The sequence below is a fragment of the Trachemys scripta genome, chromosome 1 (genome assembly GCF_013100865.1).
Source record: "Trachemys scripta elegans isolate TJP31775 chromosome 1, CAS_Tse_1.0, whole genome shotgun sequence".
NCBI classification, from domain to species: domain Eukaryota; kingdom Metazoa; phylum Chordata; order Testudines; family Emydidae; genus Trachemys; species Trachemys scripta.
In genome coordinates this window covers 37,056,594-37,076,651 of record NC_048298.1, presented here as the reverse complement: position 1 = coordinate 37,076,651, position 20,058 = coordinate 37,056,594, and the positions used below count along the sequence as shown (strand labels likewise).

Sequence of the window (20,058 nt, the reverse complement as noted above, 5' to 3'; positions counted from 1 at the left end):
AACTCTTTCACATTGTGCGAAACATAGTGGCACAAGTAGTTAGAAATTGATTAGATTTGTTAGTTCTAATTGGAGTCAAACTGCTTTCCTCATGTATAGACACCACAGAGAGGAAATCAGTTTTCATAGTGGTTGCTCTGTGACAAAAGATTGCTACTTTCTGGACAAAGATATGGGGTAATTTAGGTGAATGGATAGAAGCCCCAGAGAAACACTGCGTTTTTAAATCTGACCAGAAGAGTACAGTACATTAACTTCACATCAGTGTTTACTGAAGAGGAGGAAAAATGCCATAGCCCATTGGAAGGTTACCTTTTTCACCCAGATAGATGCCTTGTTCAACTGCAAACTGGCATCGCCTGCTGGTAGTCCTGTCAACAGAATAGCAATAGTGTGGATTAAACTAAAAATGAAAGTTTCCATAGAATACAGCAATACTCACTTCCTCTCTGAGTCAATGCTATATATCAAAGACTTAAATGAAACATTAAGCCTCTATAACATCATATACTTCTTCCCTCAAGTCCTATTTTCATGTGGTACTTAGCTGAAGGATTACTTGGTCCAGTTTCCTTTACAGGCATATTTCACTAAACTTTAAAATAGAAAAATTGATAAAATATGAAAAAAGCGTTTCTCATTAAAGAACAAAAGTTTCCTTGAATTTCAGAGATAAGCAGAATAGGAAGATATTTTTCCTTAAAAAACAAAACGTAAAAAACCCCCAACTTGTTTTATTAAGGAAGACGAAGTGATGATTTTTTACTGAAAATAATGCTTTCTAAAAAAGTTTTGATGTTGGCAGCATACGAAAAAAAAATATAGTGAGGTCAATATCAGCCATTCTTGTCCTGCTCTGATGCCATAAAGTTATTTCAATTACAGAGTCTGATTTTCCATTGCCTAGCACCTAGAGTAGTCATTTACATGTAAAAGAATGGGTGTAAAAATGTAAATCACCCCCTTTCTGATTTGATAACATTTTGCACAGATATAAATGAGTACAGAAGATGCCAGGCAGCGGACTATCCAGTTCTGAGAATTTGTTTGTCCTTCACCTTCATGTGAACTTCTCAGAACTAAGCAAATGGTCATGTAATACGACTAACATAATAAAGGACAGTGAAATACAGCTTTTTAAAAGTCTACAAAAATACCTATTGAATGCAAATTCTACATCCATGGGTTCAGAGTTGTAAACCTGTTCAAACTCTGGGTTAAGTCTCAGAGTAGCATCTTCATTGTGAATCTGAGAGAGAGAGAGAGAGAGAGAGAGAAAAGACAGTTTATTAGTCATGTAAGATTTGAGGGCACTCAGCACTCCATAGGATCAGATCCCTTATGTTTGTTATGTTTGAAAAATCTCCTGAAACATTTGCTCATACTAGGTAAAAACAAAAAATGGATAACATCTACCACATAATTTCATATTTCTATATAAGAGTTTTACAGAGTTTGCTTTTAACGGGTGAAATGTGTAGTGTTGAGAAGAAGCAAAAGCTTCTGTCTTCCAAGTACACAGTATGAAATAAAGTAGAATCAATAATTTGGGAGAGAGTAACTGAAATGAATCCAGTTTCACAAAAGCTAAATAATTATCCTTTAACTCTCAGTTTCCCCTTAGTTTTGTGGACTACAATATTTCTTAGCAGAAAAGCTAACTCACTCACCTCAATAACATAGGCAATGTACTCTATTATATGCTCAGAGTAGTCTTGACTTTTTAGTATCACTTTGTCACCTAGTTTTTAAAAAAAATTAAATACAATGTTTAGTATAAAAGTAGTTACAAGATATTGGAAAATTCTCACTGCAATACTAGCCACTGGTGGGAGGGGCAATACAGTGAAACTTAATGAGTTTCAAGGATCCTGCAAATTCACCAATGAAGTGACATCACTGAAGATGATGCACTTGTGCACACCTCGGCTCAATTTAGTCTTACGTTCTTAAAACTGGTAGTGTGTGTGAGTGTGTGTGTGTGAGTGTGTGTGTGTGAGAGAGAGAGAGACAGACACACACACACACTTCTAAGGCACCTATTGAGGTATGCTACTAACACAGTTTCAGCACTATTTATTGGATAACATCCTACACATTGCAACGAATTTCAAAAATTCTGACCTCAAAAAGTTAACTCCTTTAACCTGGTTTTTCATTTAGCCTCTCACATGTTCTCTAGTTTAGTATAATACTAGAGAGTATATTTTCTATGGAAAACTCAATTACTACTGTACATCAGAATCCATAATATACCAGGACAAGCCATGAAAGCAGACACACACATTTGCCTCTTCAAAGCATAATATCTCCAGAAATCAAACATTCTGAGGCACTATAATAAAGTATATTGGCATAATGTTCCATTTATCTAGGTGCCAGGGTTAATAGCTGTCTCTCCAAATGTTTTTTTAATAGAAAACATGGAAAAGATAAAATGCATCCGTTTCTATTGTGTAGATTGAGAATATTGCTCATCTTGCTATTCAGCTTTTACAATTTAATTAAGTGTAAACCATCACCTGCATATAAGGAAGGTCTTCCCTCTGCCAACCCTGGCACTTCCAGCACCAAGAAGTTTCCATTCTTTTTCAAAATGATTCCACTCATGCTAAATTCTTTGATCTCCATTTCAGCATGGATCTCCTCAAGCCAGAGCAGGGTAGAAAGGTTTGCTTTATAGTTAGACAGATTCAATCGCTGAAAATTTTAGAAAAGTACGTTATGTGTATTGCAATAGTGTCTAGCAGGGCCGGCTCTGGCTTTTTTGCCGCCCCAGGCAAAAAAGCCGCCGGCCGCCCCCCCCCCCCTTGCGGGGGGGGGGGGGGGGGCGGTGTCGGGGGGGGGGGGCGCCGAGCCCCGGCGGGGGCTCCGCTCTCCCCCCGGTGGCCGGGGGGGAGAGCGCCGGGGGGGGTGGTGGAAGGGTGGCCGGAGCCCTGGGAGGAGGGCGGCGAGCCCCAGCCGGGGCTCCGCTCTCCCGCCCGGCGGCCAGAGCGCAGGGGGCAGGGCGGCGAGCCCCGCTCTCCCCGGGGGCCGGAGCGCCGCGCCGCCCCCCTCCAGGTGCCGCCCCAAGCACAAGCTTGGTGGGCTGGTGCCTGGAGCCGGGCCTGGTGTCTAGAAGCCACAACAAAAATCTGAGTCCCTTGTGTTAGGCACCATACAACATATATATGAAGACACAGTTCCTGCCTCAAAAGGTGTACAACCTAAGTAGACAATAACAGACAAAAGTAGGGGAGAACAGAGGCACAGAATGACATGACTTGCCCAAAATCACACAGAAGTTAGTGGTAGAGCTGGAAACGTAACTCAAGTCTCCCAGTTCAGTGCCTTATCCACTAGGCCATGATACCTTTCTAATTAAATGTATCAAGTGATAATGGGGATTTGGGAAGAGCATCAGGCTTAATTTACCATTTTCATGTACATGAACAGGGATTTTCAGAAGAGTCTAAGCTGGTTAGGCACCCAAATCCATCAAAGTTCAAGAATTCCCTTTGGTTCCTTTGGTAAATCCAAGCCACAGTACTTCTACACTTTTTGCATTATAATCTGAGAGAGGTCTCTAAAAAAATTAGCTTACAGGGTAAATACAGAAGTACCCTGGTTTTAGCTGTATTTTATTTAGATCACACTACTAATTTTGTAACAAAACGAGTAGTTCCAAAAATATCTAAGATTTATTTGACCTTTAAGTAAGCATAAGGTTCTCAGAAAGCATTTTTCTAACACCAAATACCAGCCAACCCACCCCCGCACCCTAAAATAACATGCTGAGCTTTTAGGGAAAAAAATAAGAGAGAATGAACTATTGGAAGAGTCAGAAGGTGTCTTTGTCTTAATTATAAAATAATTTTAATGAGAAGAACTAATAGAAAGGAAAATATTGTGGTTTTTATTTGTATTTAATTCCTTACTTTCAAAAGAAGAAAGCAAGATCCAGTACTAGCACTAAAAAGTAGACAAAATAATTGTAGTTCTTGGTATTAGGGAAGCTATTGGTTCACAGGAAATGGATAAGGCAAAAAATGTTACTGATTTATGCAGTTCAAAAGGCTCTTTTAAAAACAACAGCAACAACAAAAAGCATTCAGGCTACCCTAGTTCCTTGTAACTTCCTAGGGGAAAAGCGTGTGGGACTGATTTTAGACCACTTATTTTTCAACTGGCCAACATTACTCACATTTACACTGCCAAGGCAGGCGTGTCATTGCACAGCTGGAGGAACACTCAAGACGGGACTGACTGAAAGAATCTCCCTGTCAAACATTACTCCAAGAGGGATCACTTATGAGACTTAACAACAGAGGATGTGCAGCGTGCAGCTCAGGATTGATAGAGATGGTAGAATCTTATTTGTGCCCTAAACTATATGCATCCGAAGAAGTGGGCTGTAGTCCACAAAAGCTTATGCTCTAATAAATTTGTTAGTCTCTAAGGTGCCACAAGTACTCCTGTTCTTCTTTAAACTATTTCTGACAGTGCAGGAGGGATTCAAATTCAGATTACAGTGTGATTCTCACCTTTTTCCCAAATCACAAATAAAAAAGAAATGAGCATTGTCTATTGAATGCAGAAGAAGCGGCACTAGCGGATTTTTAACAAATACTGTCACTGTATTCTGTGCCACGTTTAGTAGCAGATTTAGCTTATCACAGGGGTTCTCAAACTGTGGGTTGGGACCCCAAAGTGGGTCGTGATCCTGTTTTAATGGAGTTGCCAGGACTGGCGTTAGACTTGCTGGGGCTCAGGGCTGAAGCAAAAGCCCAAGTCCCACCACCGGGGCTGAAACCAAAGCCTGAGAGCTTCATCCCTGGGTGGTGGGGCTCAGGCTTCAGCTTCAGCCCTGGGCGACGAAGATCAGGTTACAGGCCCCCACCCAGGGCGGTGGGGCTCAGGGCTTTGGTGCCCACTCTTGGGGTCATGCAGTAATTTTTGTTGTCAGAAGAGGGTCGTGGAGCAATGAAGTTTGAGAACCCCTGGCTTATCACAAGGCTAACATACAGAGATCGTTCTTGGCTTGTGAAAGACTGGCATGTGTCAGAACATACAGGTCATATGGCGTTTCTTGGAAGCAGTCTCATGGCCTTGCTGTCTTATTGCAATGCCTCAGTTGTACCCTTCAGAGGCCACTTGTCAAACCAGACAACAGGTTTTTGGTTAAGTCACAATCGGGATTCAGAGTCCTAGGTGAGTCCCTCTCTGAGCTGAAGCAGTTACGCTTAGACCGTAAAAAGGTAGCTACATGATTCTGAAAGAAACACAAGGAAATGCTGACCAGAAGCCAGGACTTTGAGCTCTGTAGACAAAGAGCTACCATGTTTATGGCTGTTTGGTTTTATATTTTTTATTTGGAGATTATAAAAATTATCAATCTGCATGAAGGGAATGTGACCAGAGAATTCGCTGGTTTATGTTATGTTGTTTGAACAGCAGTCCTTTAAAATAATCCAGAAACCAGAGAGAAGATTCTCCCACCCCCCGCCTGCAAAAAAAACCCCTCAAATCTTCTGTGAACTCTCTCCCCAATCATTCAGACTCAGGTCCTGACACAGGGAATTTTGGGGAAGAGCTGGGACACTGATGAGTTGTGAAACACTGCATTATCCAGAAAGCAGTATAGTAATAAACTCTCTAGAGTTGCTCCAGCCTACTTCACAAACCCTGTCCTTCTCCTCCTACCTATTCCTGTTAATCCTGTGCCTACTTCCTCTCTGTTCCTTCCCACAATCATACAGTGTTATTTCAAGAAACATATTCTCTTGCAGCTCTGGCATCTGAGGTGGCCTTTTCCATACAGCACTCTAATATACTCCCCATCCATTTTCAAACTCTCACTTGCCTAGGCCTTCTAATTTCTTCTCTGGTTCAGGGCCTGCAATATGCTGACTCCCAGTAAAGTCAAGAGAGCATCTACCAGGATCAGACTCTTATTTTGTAATTAGATTCTGTAGAACTACATGATACCCATGAGGGCAGGGGACTGGACTCGACTCTATGACCTCTCGAGGTTCCTTCCAGTCCTAGGATCTATCAATATAGTCACAGGTATTTTTAGTAAAAGTCATGGACAGATCACGGACAGTAAATAAAAATTCACGACCTGTGGCCTGTCCATGACTTTTACTTTATAACCTTAACTAAAACTTGGGCAGGGGGCCACGTGTGCTCTGGGGAGGCGGTGCAGGGGCAACACAGGTGCTGGGGCAGGTGGGGTGGCCGAGACCCCACTAGTGCTGGGGGGGTTTGCCAGGTGGGGGCATGTGACCCACGACCCCTGCTGGTGATGGGGGGGAGGGGACGCATGGCCCGGGACCCATGCTAGTGCTGGGGAGGGAGAAGGAGGGCGGACAGCAGCCCAGGACCCCTGCTGGTACTGTAGGGGGAGGATTGGCGAGGCTGGCAGGCTCCCTACCTGGCTCTGCATGTCCCTGCAGCTCCTAGGGGGAGGGGCAATGAGCGGCTCTCCGCGTGCTGCTCCCACCACAAGTGCCGGCTCTGTAGCTCCATTGACCGAGAACCCCAACAATGGGAGCTGTGAGGGCGGGAGCTGCAGAGCCCCCCTGGCCCTTCCAGCTAGTAGCTGCAGGGACATGCCAGTGGGAGCCGGGGAACCCCCCACCCCAAGGTAAGTGCTGCCCCGCACCCCAACCCCCTGCCCATAGCCCCCTCCCACACACCCAAACTGCTGCTGCAGGCAGCACCTGAGCCAGCATCGGCCGTTGCAGAAGTCACGGAATCTGACACAGACATGCAGCCTTAACCATTATATATAAACACAGCAGCTACACAGGAGTATGTGGGCGTGTGTTCAGGTTGGCATTTATAAAGATGCAAAGAGAGATTTTACACTTGCATATATATGTGCACACATACCTCTGCAAGGAGAGGTTGAAAACTCAGTATGTCCAATTTCTGTTCCACACATTTTCTTAATCTATCTGGTATGGGATAGTGTGGTAGGAAACTTGGAAGATGTCTTCTACAACTTCTAAAATAAGAATTCAAAGTTACTTCAAGTCAGTATATTTAGGTTGCACAAAGTAGTTCTTACAAACTGAATTTAGCTGGTTAGTGTGGATTTCTTTACTAAAGAACAAAAAAAAAAATCAAGATTCTGTAGTTACTAAAATAAGCATCAGTTTTAAAAAAAATAAAAGAGCTTCACATGAAGGACCACAAGTTAGCAAACACCAGCCTCAAGGCTACAAAGACAGCAATACCAAAACACAAGTACAGTAAATGAAACTTTTGTCAGTTTAGGTTCAAACAAAAACCAGGAACAGAAGTTTGCTACATTGCGGTGGGGTGTGGGGAAGAGAATGTTGTTATAGAAGCATATTTTACTTTCAAATGTTCTGACCAACTTTTTCCTCACTAACGAAGGTGTTGTGGTGAACAATTTAATGTTAGTTATAGTTTTAGAGTATCTGTTAAGTATATTTTGTCTGTTGTTAAAATTTACTTATCTAAGGACCGCTTCCTGTTTTTCATTCAGGATTTTTCTAGGGTTTGTATTGTCAAGACCCAGCTACATCAAATGACTTGATCAAAATCTCACATATCAGTAATTCAGTCAAGGGACTTCCCGGGTTTCTGTCTTGCTGTCTAAAACACAATTAGATTGCACCAATCCTACTAGTGGGTGCGCTCTGGCAACACCTTTACTACTAATTAGCCTCTAACTCATTCATAAGTGTATAACATGCAGCAGCAGGACAGTTTGTGAATCATAAGAAAAACATCTATAAAGAAAGTTAGAATAGTTTGCTAAACAAGGAAAAACTATTTCAGCCAATGGAACTTTGAAGAAAACCCCCCAGTTTTTATTTATCTTTTTCCAGTTTACTGAATGAATAGTAGTTACAACAGGAGATAAGCTAGTGCAGTACGATAAACTGCCCTGGAACTAAAGTTACACATTTACTTCAATCAGCATTATATAAAGGTATGCCTTTCCATATCCTTCATATTAGACACAGCTGAATGTGGATTATTTGATAGTACCTTTTGTGTTCTGTTACAGGCACTGTGGTCTTCATGTGCTGTAACTCTGGAATAACTTTATACTTTCTTACTGAGAATGGTTCAGTGGCTGCTATTAGAGATTCCTCTTCATTTATTACAGTTACTTCAATGTAACGTCCAATAATAAAATCAGAAAAACAAAGCAACAGAAGTTCTTTGCAGCGGCCAGGGTTTCTACAAGTAAACAAGCAAAAATAAGTTAGGTTCTTCAAAACCACAGATTTTACTTATCAGTTCAGCGATCACAATGTTGAAAGAGACTGATCAGGTTTTGAGGGACCTCCCTAAAAATCAATGGCTGATTTAGAAGAATTCTTCATATTCACAAAATTTGAAAGAGTTTTAGTTGAGTCCAGCTACCATTTCCTAAAAGTAAAGTTTAAAAAAAAAATCTAAGCACTAAAAAAATCCAAATATTAACGAGCCTGAACTTGAAAAAAAGTTTAAAGGGCAACTGTACTTTAGAAGTATCAGTCTGAAAATTTCCTGTGTACAGTCACTCCACTGCTGAAAGGCCCTCATCCAGGATGCATCTCATTACACAGCAGCAAAAACTCTGCTCTATTGGAGGTCTGTGTTCCTCTGCATGGACCTCCAGCAGCTGACAGAGCTAATGAGGAAGAGGGAGGTCCCAGCCTGACCCCACAAAGACATGCATTTCCTGTCAGCAGAGAAAGTGGCAACAAGGGGAGTGCAAATTCCTGCAAAAGAGAGTTTGAGGAGCTTATGCTCCAGACTATCAGAGCTCTTATCCCACACAACCCATTCATTTAATCCCTTTCCAGGTTCTGTCCCAGCATTGGGCCCAGTACCAAATTTTCTCCTCACCTCTCCAACACATAGAACTTAGTTCTGATCCTCTACCCCAACCCCCCCGCCCACCAGCTGTCTGACTCTTAACTAGCTCTGTCACTGAAACTTACAACAAACATTAAGTCCCAGATCAACAAAGGTGTGTAGGATCCTTACTTTCACTGAAATTAGGAGCCTAAATACCTTTGAGGATCTGGGCTTGCATGCCTATAAAGGTGCTCAGCCTTATACAAAACAACTACCAAGTGATCTCCAAGCCCTCCACTTATCCCACACCTGTTTCCTCCCTAAAGGTTCAGAATCCTCTTACTGTTCTTTCTCAAGAAGATATGTACAGAGTTATCCAATCCACATATAGTAGGGTCCCAAACTCTGGTCACACTTTCCACGATAGTTCAGCAATAGAAGGGGAGCACACAGAAAACAATCTGTATTTCTTCTCCTTCAGAGGTGGATTTCACAAACAGATCCTACCCTAAAAGAAGGTTTTTCTCCAATTTCTATTAGGGCTACTCTATCTAAAACAGCTCTCATAAAAATTGGAAATTAAGTTGCTGCACCATTGATTTAGTGACAGTGCAGCAATGGAGATAGCACAATTTTATCCTGTTTTTCCATGTTTAAAATTAGAATCATACAAGCGCGATGCACATTTATAACACGGCTTCACAAAAATAAAATATTTTGCATGGCATGTGCCTCTGTTATTAAACGGAAGAGTTTTCTTTAATCAGCTAACGTCATTCTTCTTGTGAAGCAGAACCTGTGTGCTCTATGGAATTAAACTACAGAAATCCAATATGTAGGCAAACAAAAAAAGTCAAGTTTCCAGAACAGCTCAATTTTGAATATCCCAGGACAGAGCATTCATAAAGCTCAGGACTTAAACAAGACTATCCATAAAAATATGCACTTTGGGTATTTTTTTGCTCAAAGTAAGACCATGTCTTACTAGTGTTATTAAAAGAGGTACTCACTCATTCTGCTTTGTTTGTCCATTTACTTCTTTACCCTCAAAAAAAAAATCACTAACTTTTCTGTTACTGTTTTCTTTGAGATGCATTGCTTAAGTCCATTCCCATGTAGGTGTGTGCGTGCCGCGTGCACAGACACAGGAAGATTTTACCCTCAGTAGTATCTGCTGGGTCAGTCCCAGCACCCCCTGGAGTCTCACCCTCATGGTGCCATAGAGGGGCCTGCCACCCCTTCAGTTCCTTCTTGCCAGCAACTCTGACAGAGGGGTAGGTGGGTGGGCTTGGGAATGACATGAGCAACACATCTTGAAGAACAACAGTTACGGAAAGATTAGTAATAGTTTTTTCTTCTTTGTGGACTTGCTCATGTCCATTTCTATGTAGAGGATTCCCAAGCAGTTAGAGGAAGTGGGTTCAGAGTTCAACAACAAGCAGACTGTAGCACTGCTTTGCCAAATCCAGCATCATCTCTGGCCTGCTGCGTGATGGCATAATGGGTTGCAAAGGTGTGGACTGAAGACCATGTGGCTGCTCTACAGATATCCTGGATGCGAACCTGTGCCACAAATGCCAGTGAAGATGCTTGCGCCCTTGTGGAGCATGCTGTCAGTGCCAGAGGAGGGACCTTTGCCAAGTCATAGCACATGCGAATACACAAGGTAATCCATGAAGAAATTCTTTAGGCTGAGACTGGGAGGCCCTTCAGCCTATCAACCACTGCTACAAAGAGCTGAGTAGTCTTCCTAAACTATCTGATCCGATCTAGGTAAAAAGCCAGCGCCTACCTGACTATTTGCAGGAAGAACACAGGGAGGAAAACGTCCTGGTTATTGTGGAACTGCAATACCATCTTTGGGAGGAAGGCCAGGTGGGGGCGGAACTAAACCTTGTCCTTGATGAAAACTATGTAGGGCGGTTCTGAAGCAGGGCCCTGATTTCTGAGACCTTCCTGCCCAATATGATGGCTATGGGGAAGGCCATCTTCTATGATAAGTAGAGCAAAGATCATGTTGCCAAAGGCTCGAATGGTGCCCCCGTCAGTCTTGAGGAGGACCAAGTTAAGATCCCAAGGGGGGATCGTCTATTTTACCTGCGGGTAGAGAGTCTGTCCAGTCCTTTAAGAAAACAGCTACAGAGCACGATAGCGAAGGTGGACCTGCCACTCACCCTGGGTGGAAGGCCAAGATAGCTGCCAGATGCACCCTGATCGAAGACACAGAATCTCTTGTTTTAGATGTAACAATTAGTCCAGGATGCACGGTTTTGTAGTTTGAGTGGTCAAGATCCCCTTCTGTCCAGCCCAGATAGAGAACCTTTTCCATTTCACCAGATAGGTGGCCCTGATGGATGGCTTTCTGCTCCCTAACAGGACCTTCAGAACCGGTCCCAAGCATACTAACTCCAAAGGGTTCAGCCATGGAGCTTCCAAGTTGTCAGGTGGAGGGATCAAAGACCCAGATGAAGGAGATGGCCGTGATCCTGGGAGATCAAGTCTGGAAACAATGGTAGGGTGATCGGTTCTTTGACCGAGAGCTGCAGGAGGGTGGTGAACCAATGCTGGCGCGGCCATGCCAGAGCTACCAGGATCAGGCTCGCTTTGTCCCCTTTGACCTTCAGCAGAAACTTGTCTATGAGTGGAATAGGTGGGAATACATAGAGAAAATGGTCCTTCTAGGGAAGAAGGAACGCATCTGTGAGCGAGCCTGGACTGTGATTCTGGAAAGAGCTGCAGACACTTCCTGTTGTATCTTATTGCAAACAGGTCTATATGGGGAGTTCCCCACCTCTGGAAAACATTCCCTATGACATCCGGGCAAATGGACCCCTCATGATTGGAGAAGGATCTGCAGATCCTTGTGAACTTGTTCTGAGCTCCCAGAAGGTAAGAAGCCTCGAAGTGTATTGAGTGGGTTATGCAGAACTCCCATAAGTGGAGAGCTTCCTGGCATAGGTGAGAAGAGCGCGCTCCACTCTATCTGTTTATATAGCATATTGCTGTCATGTTATCTATAAGCACCGACACACATCTGCCCTCTAGACGGGGCTGGAATGTTTGGCAAGCAAGACGCACTGCTCGGAGTTCTTTCACATAGATATGTAGCAGGATCTCCTCCTGGGACCAGAGACCTTGAGTTCTGTGGTCCCCCAGGTGAGCTCCCCATTCCAACTCTGAAGCATCGATAGCTGCAGTTTCCTGAATGGAATGCCTGCACAAACCACCCCTGGATCCAGCCCCATAAGAGGGAGTTGATCACCGAAGGAGAAGTGTGAAAACTTTGTCCAGGAGGTTGCAGCCTGGCCAGTAAACTGTTGCTTGCCAGGCCTGCAGCGGTCTGAGTCGCAGCTTTGTGTGCTTTACCACATATGTAAAGGATGCCATGTGCCCCAGGAGCTTCAGGCAGGTCCTCGCAGAGGTGGTGGGATGTTTTCTGAGATGGTCTACGACAGAAGTCAGCACCTGGAATCTGGCTTCTGGGAGGGAGGCCTTGACCTGGACTGAGTCGAGAACAACCCCTACAAACTCTATCCAAAAGGGACAAGGATCGACTTTTGTGTATTCAGCAACAGGCCTACCATCTAGAAGGCTGACAGTATTAACTGGATGTGCTCTTTCACCTGGGTTCTGGACCGGTCTCTGACCGGCCAGCTGTATTCTTTGTTTTCTCAGGAAGGCCGCAACTACTGCCATGCACTTTGTGAAGACCCAAGGGACCTCTGAAAGGCTGAATGGCAATACTGTGAGCTGGTAGTGCACCTGTCCCTCCATGAACAGCAGTAATCGTTTGTAGTCCAGGACTATAGAGATGTGAAAATATGTCTCCAAGTCGAGGGCAGCATACCAGTCTCCTGGATCCAGAGAGGGGATAATGGAGGTCAGGGAGCCTATGTGGAACTTCAGCTTCTTCATGAATTTGTTGAGGTTTTCCAGGTCTAGAATAAGTCTGAGACTGCTCTTAGCCTTGGGGATTAGGAAATATCAGGACTAAAATCCCCTGCCCCTTAACTCCAGAAGAACTTCCTCTACCATTCGCAGTTGCAGAAGTGTTCACAGCTCTCAGAGTAGGAGTTGCTCATGAGAAGGGTCCCTGAAGAGGGACAGGGAGGAAGGGTGGGAAGGAGGGGAATAACTATTCTAGAATGTATCCCAGTCCTATCATGCATAGCACCCAATGATCTGAGGTGAAATGGGCCCATACCTGATAGAAGTGGGATAGCCAGTCCATAGAATAGGAGAGGTTGGATCCAGGTGAAGCTCTGTTACGCTGTCCTCGGGCACATCCTCAAAACACCTATTTGGGACCCGAAGATTGCCTGGTGGGCCCAGATCCCTGGGTCGAGGAAGGCTGGGGAGCAGGTCTGTTCTTGTAATTCCTGTCCCTCCTTCTACCATAGTCCTGTCTTAGTTGCGATTGCTAGAATGGAGATAATGATTGTGGCTTGAAATGTTTTATCGGTGGGGTCAGGGTGTGCAGATCCAAAGATTTCAGCATGACCTTGAAGTCTTTCAAGTTGTGCAGTTTAATGTCTGTTTGCTCGAAAAACAGCGCTGTGCCTTTGAAAGGCAAGTGTTGAATAGTCTGCTGCACCTCGTGAGGGAGGCCCGAGGCCTGCAACCGGGAGGATCTCTGCATCACCACCGCCGATGCCATGGTCCTTGCAGCTGAGTTGGCTGCGTCCAGAGCTGCCTGCAAGGACGCCTTTGCCATGGCCCTGACCTCCGCAACCAAGGTTAAGAATTCTGCTCTGGACTCTTAGGGTAAATAGTTCTTTGAATTTTGTCATTGCTCCCCAGTTATTAAAATCATAACAACTATGGAGCACCTGTTAATTAGCAGTGAGAAGCTGGAGCCCCGTGGCATAGATCTTCCTGCCAAAGTGGTCCAGCTTCTCTGCGTTCTTAACCTTTGGGGTAGGATCCAGCTGCCTTTGTCTCTCATGCTGATCTACTACTAGGGATCCCAGAGAGGGAAGTGTGTAGTGATATTCAAACCCCTTTGCTGGGGCAAACTATTTTCTCTCCAGCCATAGTTTGTAGAGAGGTTGGAGTTTGCCACAGAGTCTTAACTGGCTCTAAAATGGCACTGTTTTGTGACAGGGCTACCCTTGACAGCTCTGATGGTGTCTCAGAGTTCCTCCAACTGGATCTCCAGGTTCTGAGCGACCCTCTTTAGCAGTTCCTGATGCGCCTTGGGGTTGTCTTGTGTGGGTGTCAAGGTTCCTGCAACTGCCTTGTCTGGTGAGAAAGAGGAGGATCCTAAGATCGGTACTGGCTCTTGTTCTTGTCCATCCAGTCCTGATGGGGCCCCTGGTACTGGTCCCTGGAGCACGGCACCAAGCTCGGTGCCTTGATCCTGTGCCTGGACTGTTAGAGGTGGTGGTGGTGGTAGCGGGGCTCAACACTCCAAAGCTACCGAATATGATCTCCTTGACTGAGGACCTTGAGCCTGATGAAATGCCCAATGAGTCCAGAAGGGCCATTGCATCGGCACCTGCCATTGCACTGGTCAGCCCATGAGTGGGAGTCCCTGGCTCATCTCGTCCATCCGGTACCATTAGTGCAATCCATGCTGGCTCTTTCTTGAGACATAGGACTCAGGTTCCAAGTCAGATGCTGAGGATTCACTCCTCGGACACTATGGGGGGTGCGATGCTGGACGGTGAGCAATTCCGGGATGGGGATGCTGCATCATCACCGGCTTCCCTTTTGACCACGGGTTCTCAAACTGGGGGGTCGGGACCCCTCAGGGGGTCACTAGATTATTACGTGAGGGGTCGTGAGCTGTCAACCTCCACCACAAACCCCTCTTCACCGCCAACATTTATAATAGTGTTAAATATAAAAAACGTGTTTTTAATTTGGGGGGGGGAGGGTCGTACTCAGAGACTTGCCGTGTGAAAGAGGTCACCAGCACACAAAAGTCTGAGAACCACTGCTTTTGACAGTACTTGCCTCAGTGTCACATCTGCTCTTGTCTCTGGTGCTGGCTCACATCTAGGTGGCGACGGTAACACCAAGAGGGACATCAGACCTGTGCTGCCCAGAATGCCTCTAGAGTGGACAGGAGTGCCATTCCCGTGTTCCTATAGTACCAGAATTGATGGTTCCCTTTCTGTGGCAGGAGTCAATGGTGCTGCAGCAACACTTGTTGAGCTCAAGTGACCCTGCATGGGTGTCACTCTGCTGGAGTCTTTATGGCCGGTGGGCTTCGGGGTAGGGGAGTGCCCCTATCAGTTTTCCGCTTCTTCTTGCACGGGACCAGGGAGTGGGAGTGATGCCCGTGCACTCTCCTGTGCCAACCTCCTCTATACCAGCAAATTGTGGAGTCATACCATGCCAACGAGGAATCTTGCCTCAGTGCCGGGGAGGCCGGGATGCAGTGCCTGTCCCCCATGGAAGCCAGCATGCACCTTGTGGTGCCGAGTCAGAGTGACCTGGCTCCAAGAAGGATGAAGAGCCACCTCCATTAAGAGGAATTTTAGCCTCTGCTCCCTTTCCTTGAGTACAGGGCTTAAAACCTCTACAGATCCTGCACCAATCACACAGGCGAGATTCACCCAAAAGCCTGAGACAACTAGAGTGGGGGTCACCAAAAGGCATAAGTTTATGGCAAGCTCACATGGCTTACACCCCGGAAACCAAGGCATGCCCCGGTGCCTGGGTGGGAAAGAACCCGGTTAAATGGGGTCCTTCACTACACTAACAACTATTACTAACTGTAACATTAACTACTAAACTTTTCTATAACTTTTTTACAGGAAAAAGTACAAGAAGCACAAGAAAAGTCCACTGGGGAGTACTTGCAGAGCAAGAATGAGCAGTTCCAGCAACCATCAAAGGCAGAAAGAAGAAACCGAGGGGGGCAACGGGTCAGCAGGCCCCTATATACAGCACCATGAGGATGCAACTTGAGGGGTTGCTGGAGCCAACCTGACAGATACCACTGAGGGAAAAATCTTTCGGCGACTGTACACGTGGTATGCACACACCTACATGGGAATGGATATGAGCAAGCACTCAAAGAAGAACTAGATGTTTAAAAGGCAGACTGACCTAAAAATTAAAGTATTATGTTGCTGCCTTGTAAGTTCAAAATGGATTGGACCAATTCTGCCTTCACATATACACATGCACTTCTCCAACTGACTGCAATGGGAAGTGCCTGGGTAATATCTCATCCTTAAGCTTCCTTCAGCAGAGCAGCTTAAAAAGAACAAAACCACACATACACTGCGGTGCATATGATCACAATGGAAGTCTTTCCATTAGGCGGTATGAAGATTTCCCCACTAGCTTCTGTCTCAACTGTTGGCTGTTCTTCCACATTTTGTCCATTTTCTCCACTGTATAGATTTTCATTTTCTCTGTTACCAAGATCTTCATTCTCTTTTGCTAAATCTGGATCCTTAGGATTAATTCCTTCTGTAGTAAATAGACAAATCACAGTAAGCTTTAATTACTGTATGACAGAGGTTTATAAAATTATGAATGGTGTGGAGAAAGTGAAAGTGTTATTTACCCCGTCACATAAACACAAGAACCAGGGGCCACCCAATTAAATAATAGGCAGCAAGTTTAAAACAAACAAAAGGAAGTACTTTTTTACACAATGCACAGTTAACCCGTTCAACAACTTCCTCTGGCAACAAGTTCAAGTGAAAACTAAGTGGATTCAAAAGAGAATTAGATATATTTATGGAGGATAGTTCTATCAATGGCTATTAGCCAAGATGGTAAGGGATGCAACCCCTGTGCTGGGTGTCCCTAAGCCTTGGCTGCCAGATGCTGGGAGTGGACAACAGAGGAGGGATCCTTGATAACTGCCCTGTTCTATTCATTCCCTTTGAAGCATCTGGCACTGGCCAGTGTTGGAAGACAGGATACCGGGCTAAATGGACTATTAGTCTGACCCAATATGGCCATTCTTACGTTCTTATTTACTGACAAGTGGGGCATGCAAGGTCCTACTGAAGGAACATACAGGCCTTTAAAGAGTTAGACATTACATATGTGTATGATTATCTCACACATACCCGGTAGGGTTCCATTATTCATAACAAATGCGTTATTCAATGGCTGGCACATAGGTTCTCTACTGTTATTGAGTGAATTGATGCTCCCTTTTGACAAATTCTCTTGTTTCACAGGAACAGATGGTGACAAAAATGTTGGAGTCTTCTGGCCTTTTTCAGGCAACTGAAAGCTAAACTGCTTCTCTTTTTCCCAGCCAGCTAGTCTGCAGCTGATTAAGGAATGTGGTACATTTCCCTTATTCCTAGAAGTAATTAAACAGTTATCTGTAAATAACAATTCTAGGAAAAAGAGGTTACTTGCAACACAGAACACACAAATCAAGACAGAATCAAATTCAGTTACACTCCAATACATCCACCCTCACTGAAGTGTGGCATGCATATCAACTCCATTGAGAAGAATTTTCAGGATAACTAAAGCAAGACAAATATAAATAAATTAATAAATAAAATAAAATAAAATAAAATAAAAAGGATAAACCAGAGGATTAAGTTATCTGTGAAGTTTTAATATAAGCTAATGTAAGTAGGACCCAGGGATTAGGTTCTAGTACAGCATAGCAGATCGACAGAGGTTATACAATATTCCTCTGTACTTAGACTAGGAAATAACTGTTGGAACAGAGTCCATGACGTGCCAGCTATTGGTAAAGGTTGACTGTTTAATGGTGACCATTAAGGTGAGCAACATGGATGCGACTCAACTTTGATCCTGTCACTCCCTCTTTAAAAAAGGGGACGTTAGATATGTTCAAGGTCTGAAATTTAGAGTGTCAGGAATGGTAGAAGAAGAAGAAATAGCACAGTCAAAAGGGAAACCGTTAAGAGAATAATTTAGAGAGCTTACTCTATCCAAATGACCATGTTTTTACGCTCCCCTAGCTTAAGCGTTCCAAAGTTAGTCATTCTTGACACCTCCAGTCCTCCTTTGTCTCTCATTAAATTTTCATATGACTCATCCAAGTTCATTTCACTAGTGGCAGATAGTCTGTAAAAGTCATAACGACACTGTGTTGAATTAAAGTTACGTGGGTAGACTCAGGAAATTATAAAAATAAATATTACATTTAAAGATCCAACAAACTTAAGTATTTTCCTCAGTGTTTGAGAATAGAAGTCCCAAAATGCTTTCTCAGCTATCTACCATGACCCCCGAGCTATCCAGTTACATTTACTAGGGGAATCAATGATTTTAAAAAATATGTATGTATTACACCCACACAGCCTCTCTTTAGAGAGGTCAAAAATCTTGGATGTAGCCTGTAATGGCTTGGAACCAACCTACCCACCCTCAAAGGCCTGGTCCAACTCCCACTAAAGTATATGGGATGACACCTATTGACTTCACTGGGAGTTAAAACAGGCCCCAAATCAGCAAACAGGGCAGTTTTTCCATGAGCAACTTCTTATGGCCCATTGCCAGGAACAGCTTTAGAATCGGGTACAAAGTAAAATGACTGGGTTGGGACAATTCTCATAAGTTTCCTTCTTCTGCTGCTGGCTTCATGGGAGCCCCTTTATGTATGTCTACAACATTTTAAAGGTGACTGCTGATGTCAGCCTAAACTAAAAAAAAAAAAAAAAAAAAAAAAGTAACATGCAACCCACACCAAAATCAAAAAATACCCCCACCTGCAGTTTCCCCATCAGTATCAGTGACTGCAACTCTGATCTTTCTGGCTATGTCTAAATTATCATCAGTAAAAATTACAAAGATGTTCAACTCATATTGAGGGAAATTTCAAAGCAGTAATGAAAAATACCTGAAATTACATATTCTGATTGAAATGAATTTTCTGTAGTTATCTAAAGCAACAGAAGAAAAAAAATCAGTGCAGCTTTTCTTTAATAAAAAAGTTTTTGTTTTTTAAATTGCACTCAACCCCCACTAGGTGTCTCCCACTGCTGTAACAGTGGACAGATATTCATCCCTACCCTTTACGATACAGGGGAATATGCTAAAATTGGCAAGTAGAAGACAACCCATAAGCTCTATTTTTAAAAACAAATAATTAAAGCAGTAGTTTAGTACTATGGACTTCATCCAGAAATAAAAGAAATGACAAATTTAGAAAACAAAATAAGGCCGAATACAAATGAATTGCATGGTAGTACAGAATATCAAGAATATAAGCAGGAGTTTTAGGGACACCAAAACAGCTGTATAGTGTTGCTGTCACAAGTGACCGTTAGTAGGACATAGTGCTATGGGAAGCATTTCAAGGTGATGAACACAGTTCTGCAGCATGTCCCTATAAACCAATTTAAACTGAACCATGGTCATCAGAATGCGCCTCCTACTAGGGCTCAACGAGGGTTTTTAAAAACAGGTTTAAAAAGTTGTGGGAGGATAAATCATGTTATTTCCTTTCCCTTCTAAAAAAAGAGTTATGTTTAACTTCAAACATGAGAAGTTACCCATTCTTGTCTGAGGGAGCCATGCAGAGTGCTCTCCAAATGTAACATGACTGGTTACTCTCCACAACCACCACATTGACCAGGTCATGTCTACGAGGTGAATAACCATCAGGAAGTCTCAGAGAATCCAGAATGAAAAATATATTGTCATCTACTACGCCAGTTCTTCCACAAACACTGGAAATACGAACCTGTAACATTTACACAAGTCTTATTGCATGTCACATGCTTAATTGGCTTAGGTAGTAACTTTTAAAACAGTAGTTCTCAAACTTTTGTACTGGTGACCCCTTTCACATAGTAAGCCTCTGAGTGCGACACCCCTTTTAAATTAAAAACACTTTTTAATATATTTAGCACCATTATAAGTGCTGGATGCAAAGCGGGGTTTGGGGTGGAGGCTGACAGCTCATGACCCCCCACGTAATAACCTCATAACCCCTGAGGGGTCCTGACCCCCAGTTTGAGAATCCATGTTTTAAAACAATCATCACAGAATAGTACATGTATCAAATATGTTTATAATTGAAGAAAACTGAATCCTATGCATTTCACAGAACGTCTACAGATTTAGTATGCAATATTTCTATGCAAGAGGGTAAGGTAGTAATCACTACAGTGTTCCTTAAATTTAAAAGTACCCAAACACAAGCAATTACATGTGCAGGGTAAAAATCATGCTTTAACCGTATGCTAGAATACATTTATGGCTGGCTATTGAGGTTCAAGATACCATAGCCATCGAAGAGATCCCTCACCCTTCCATGGAAGTAATGGAAATGAGAGAACAGTA

General features: G+C 43.7%; 1 protein-coding gene across 2 annotated transcripts in view; it reads right to left on the bottom strand.

Moving 5' to 3' along the window:
• Positions 1–20,058, bottom strand: part of MOV10L1 (Mov10 like RISC complex RNA helicase 1) — an 81,305-nt gene that overhangs the window by 39,308 nt on the left and 21,939 nt on the right. The window contains exons 5-14 of one of the 2 annotated variants that reach the window (XM_034767520.1): positions 19,266–19,456; positions 17,695–17,835; positions 16,848–17,089; positions 16,044–16,236; positions 8,008–8,202; positions 6,877–6,991; positions 2,523–2,700; positions 1,671–1,741; positions 1,158–1,249; positions 313–371 (exon numbers count right to left, since the gene is read on the bottom strand). In XM_034767520.1, coding sequence (XP_034623411.1) covers positions 313–371; positions 1,158–1,249; positions 1,671–1,741; positions 2,523–2,700; positions 6,877–6,991; positions 8,008–8,202; positions 16,044–16,236; positions 16,848–17,089; positions 17,695–17,835; positions 19,266–19,456 — 1,477 coding nt within the window. The remainder of the gene's footprint in view (positions 1–312; positions 372–1,157; positions 1,250–1,670; positions 1,742–2,522; positions 2,701–6,876; positions 6,992–8,007; positions 8,203–16,043; positions 16,237–16,847; positions 17,090–17,694; positions 17,836–19,265; positions 19,457–20,058) is intronic. The other variant, XM_034767528.1, reaches the window with a different exon arrangement.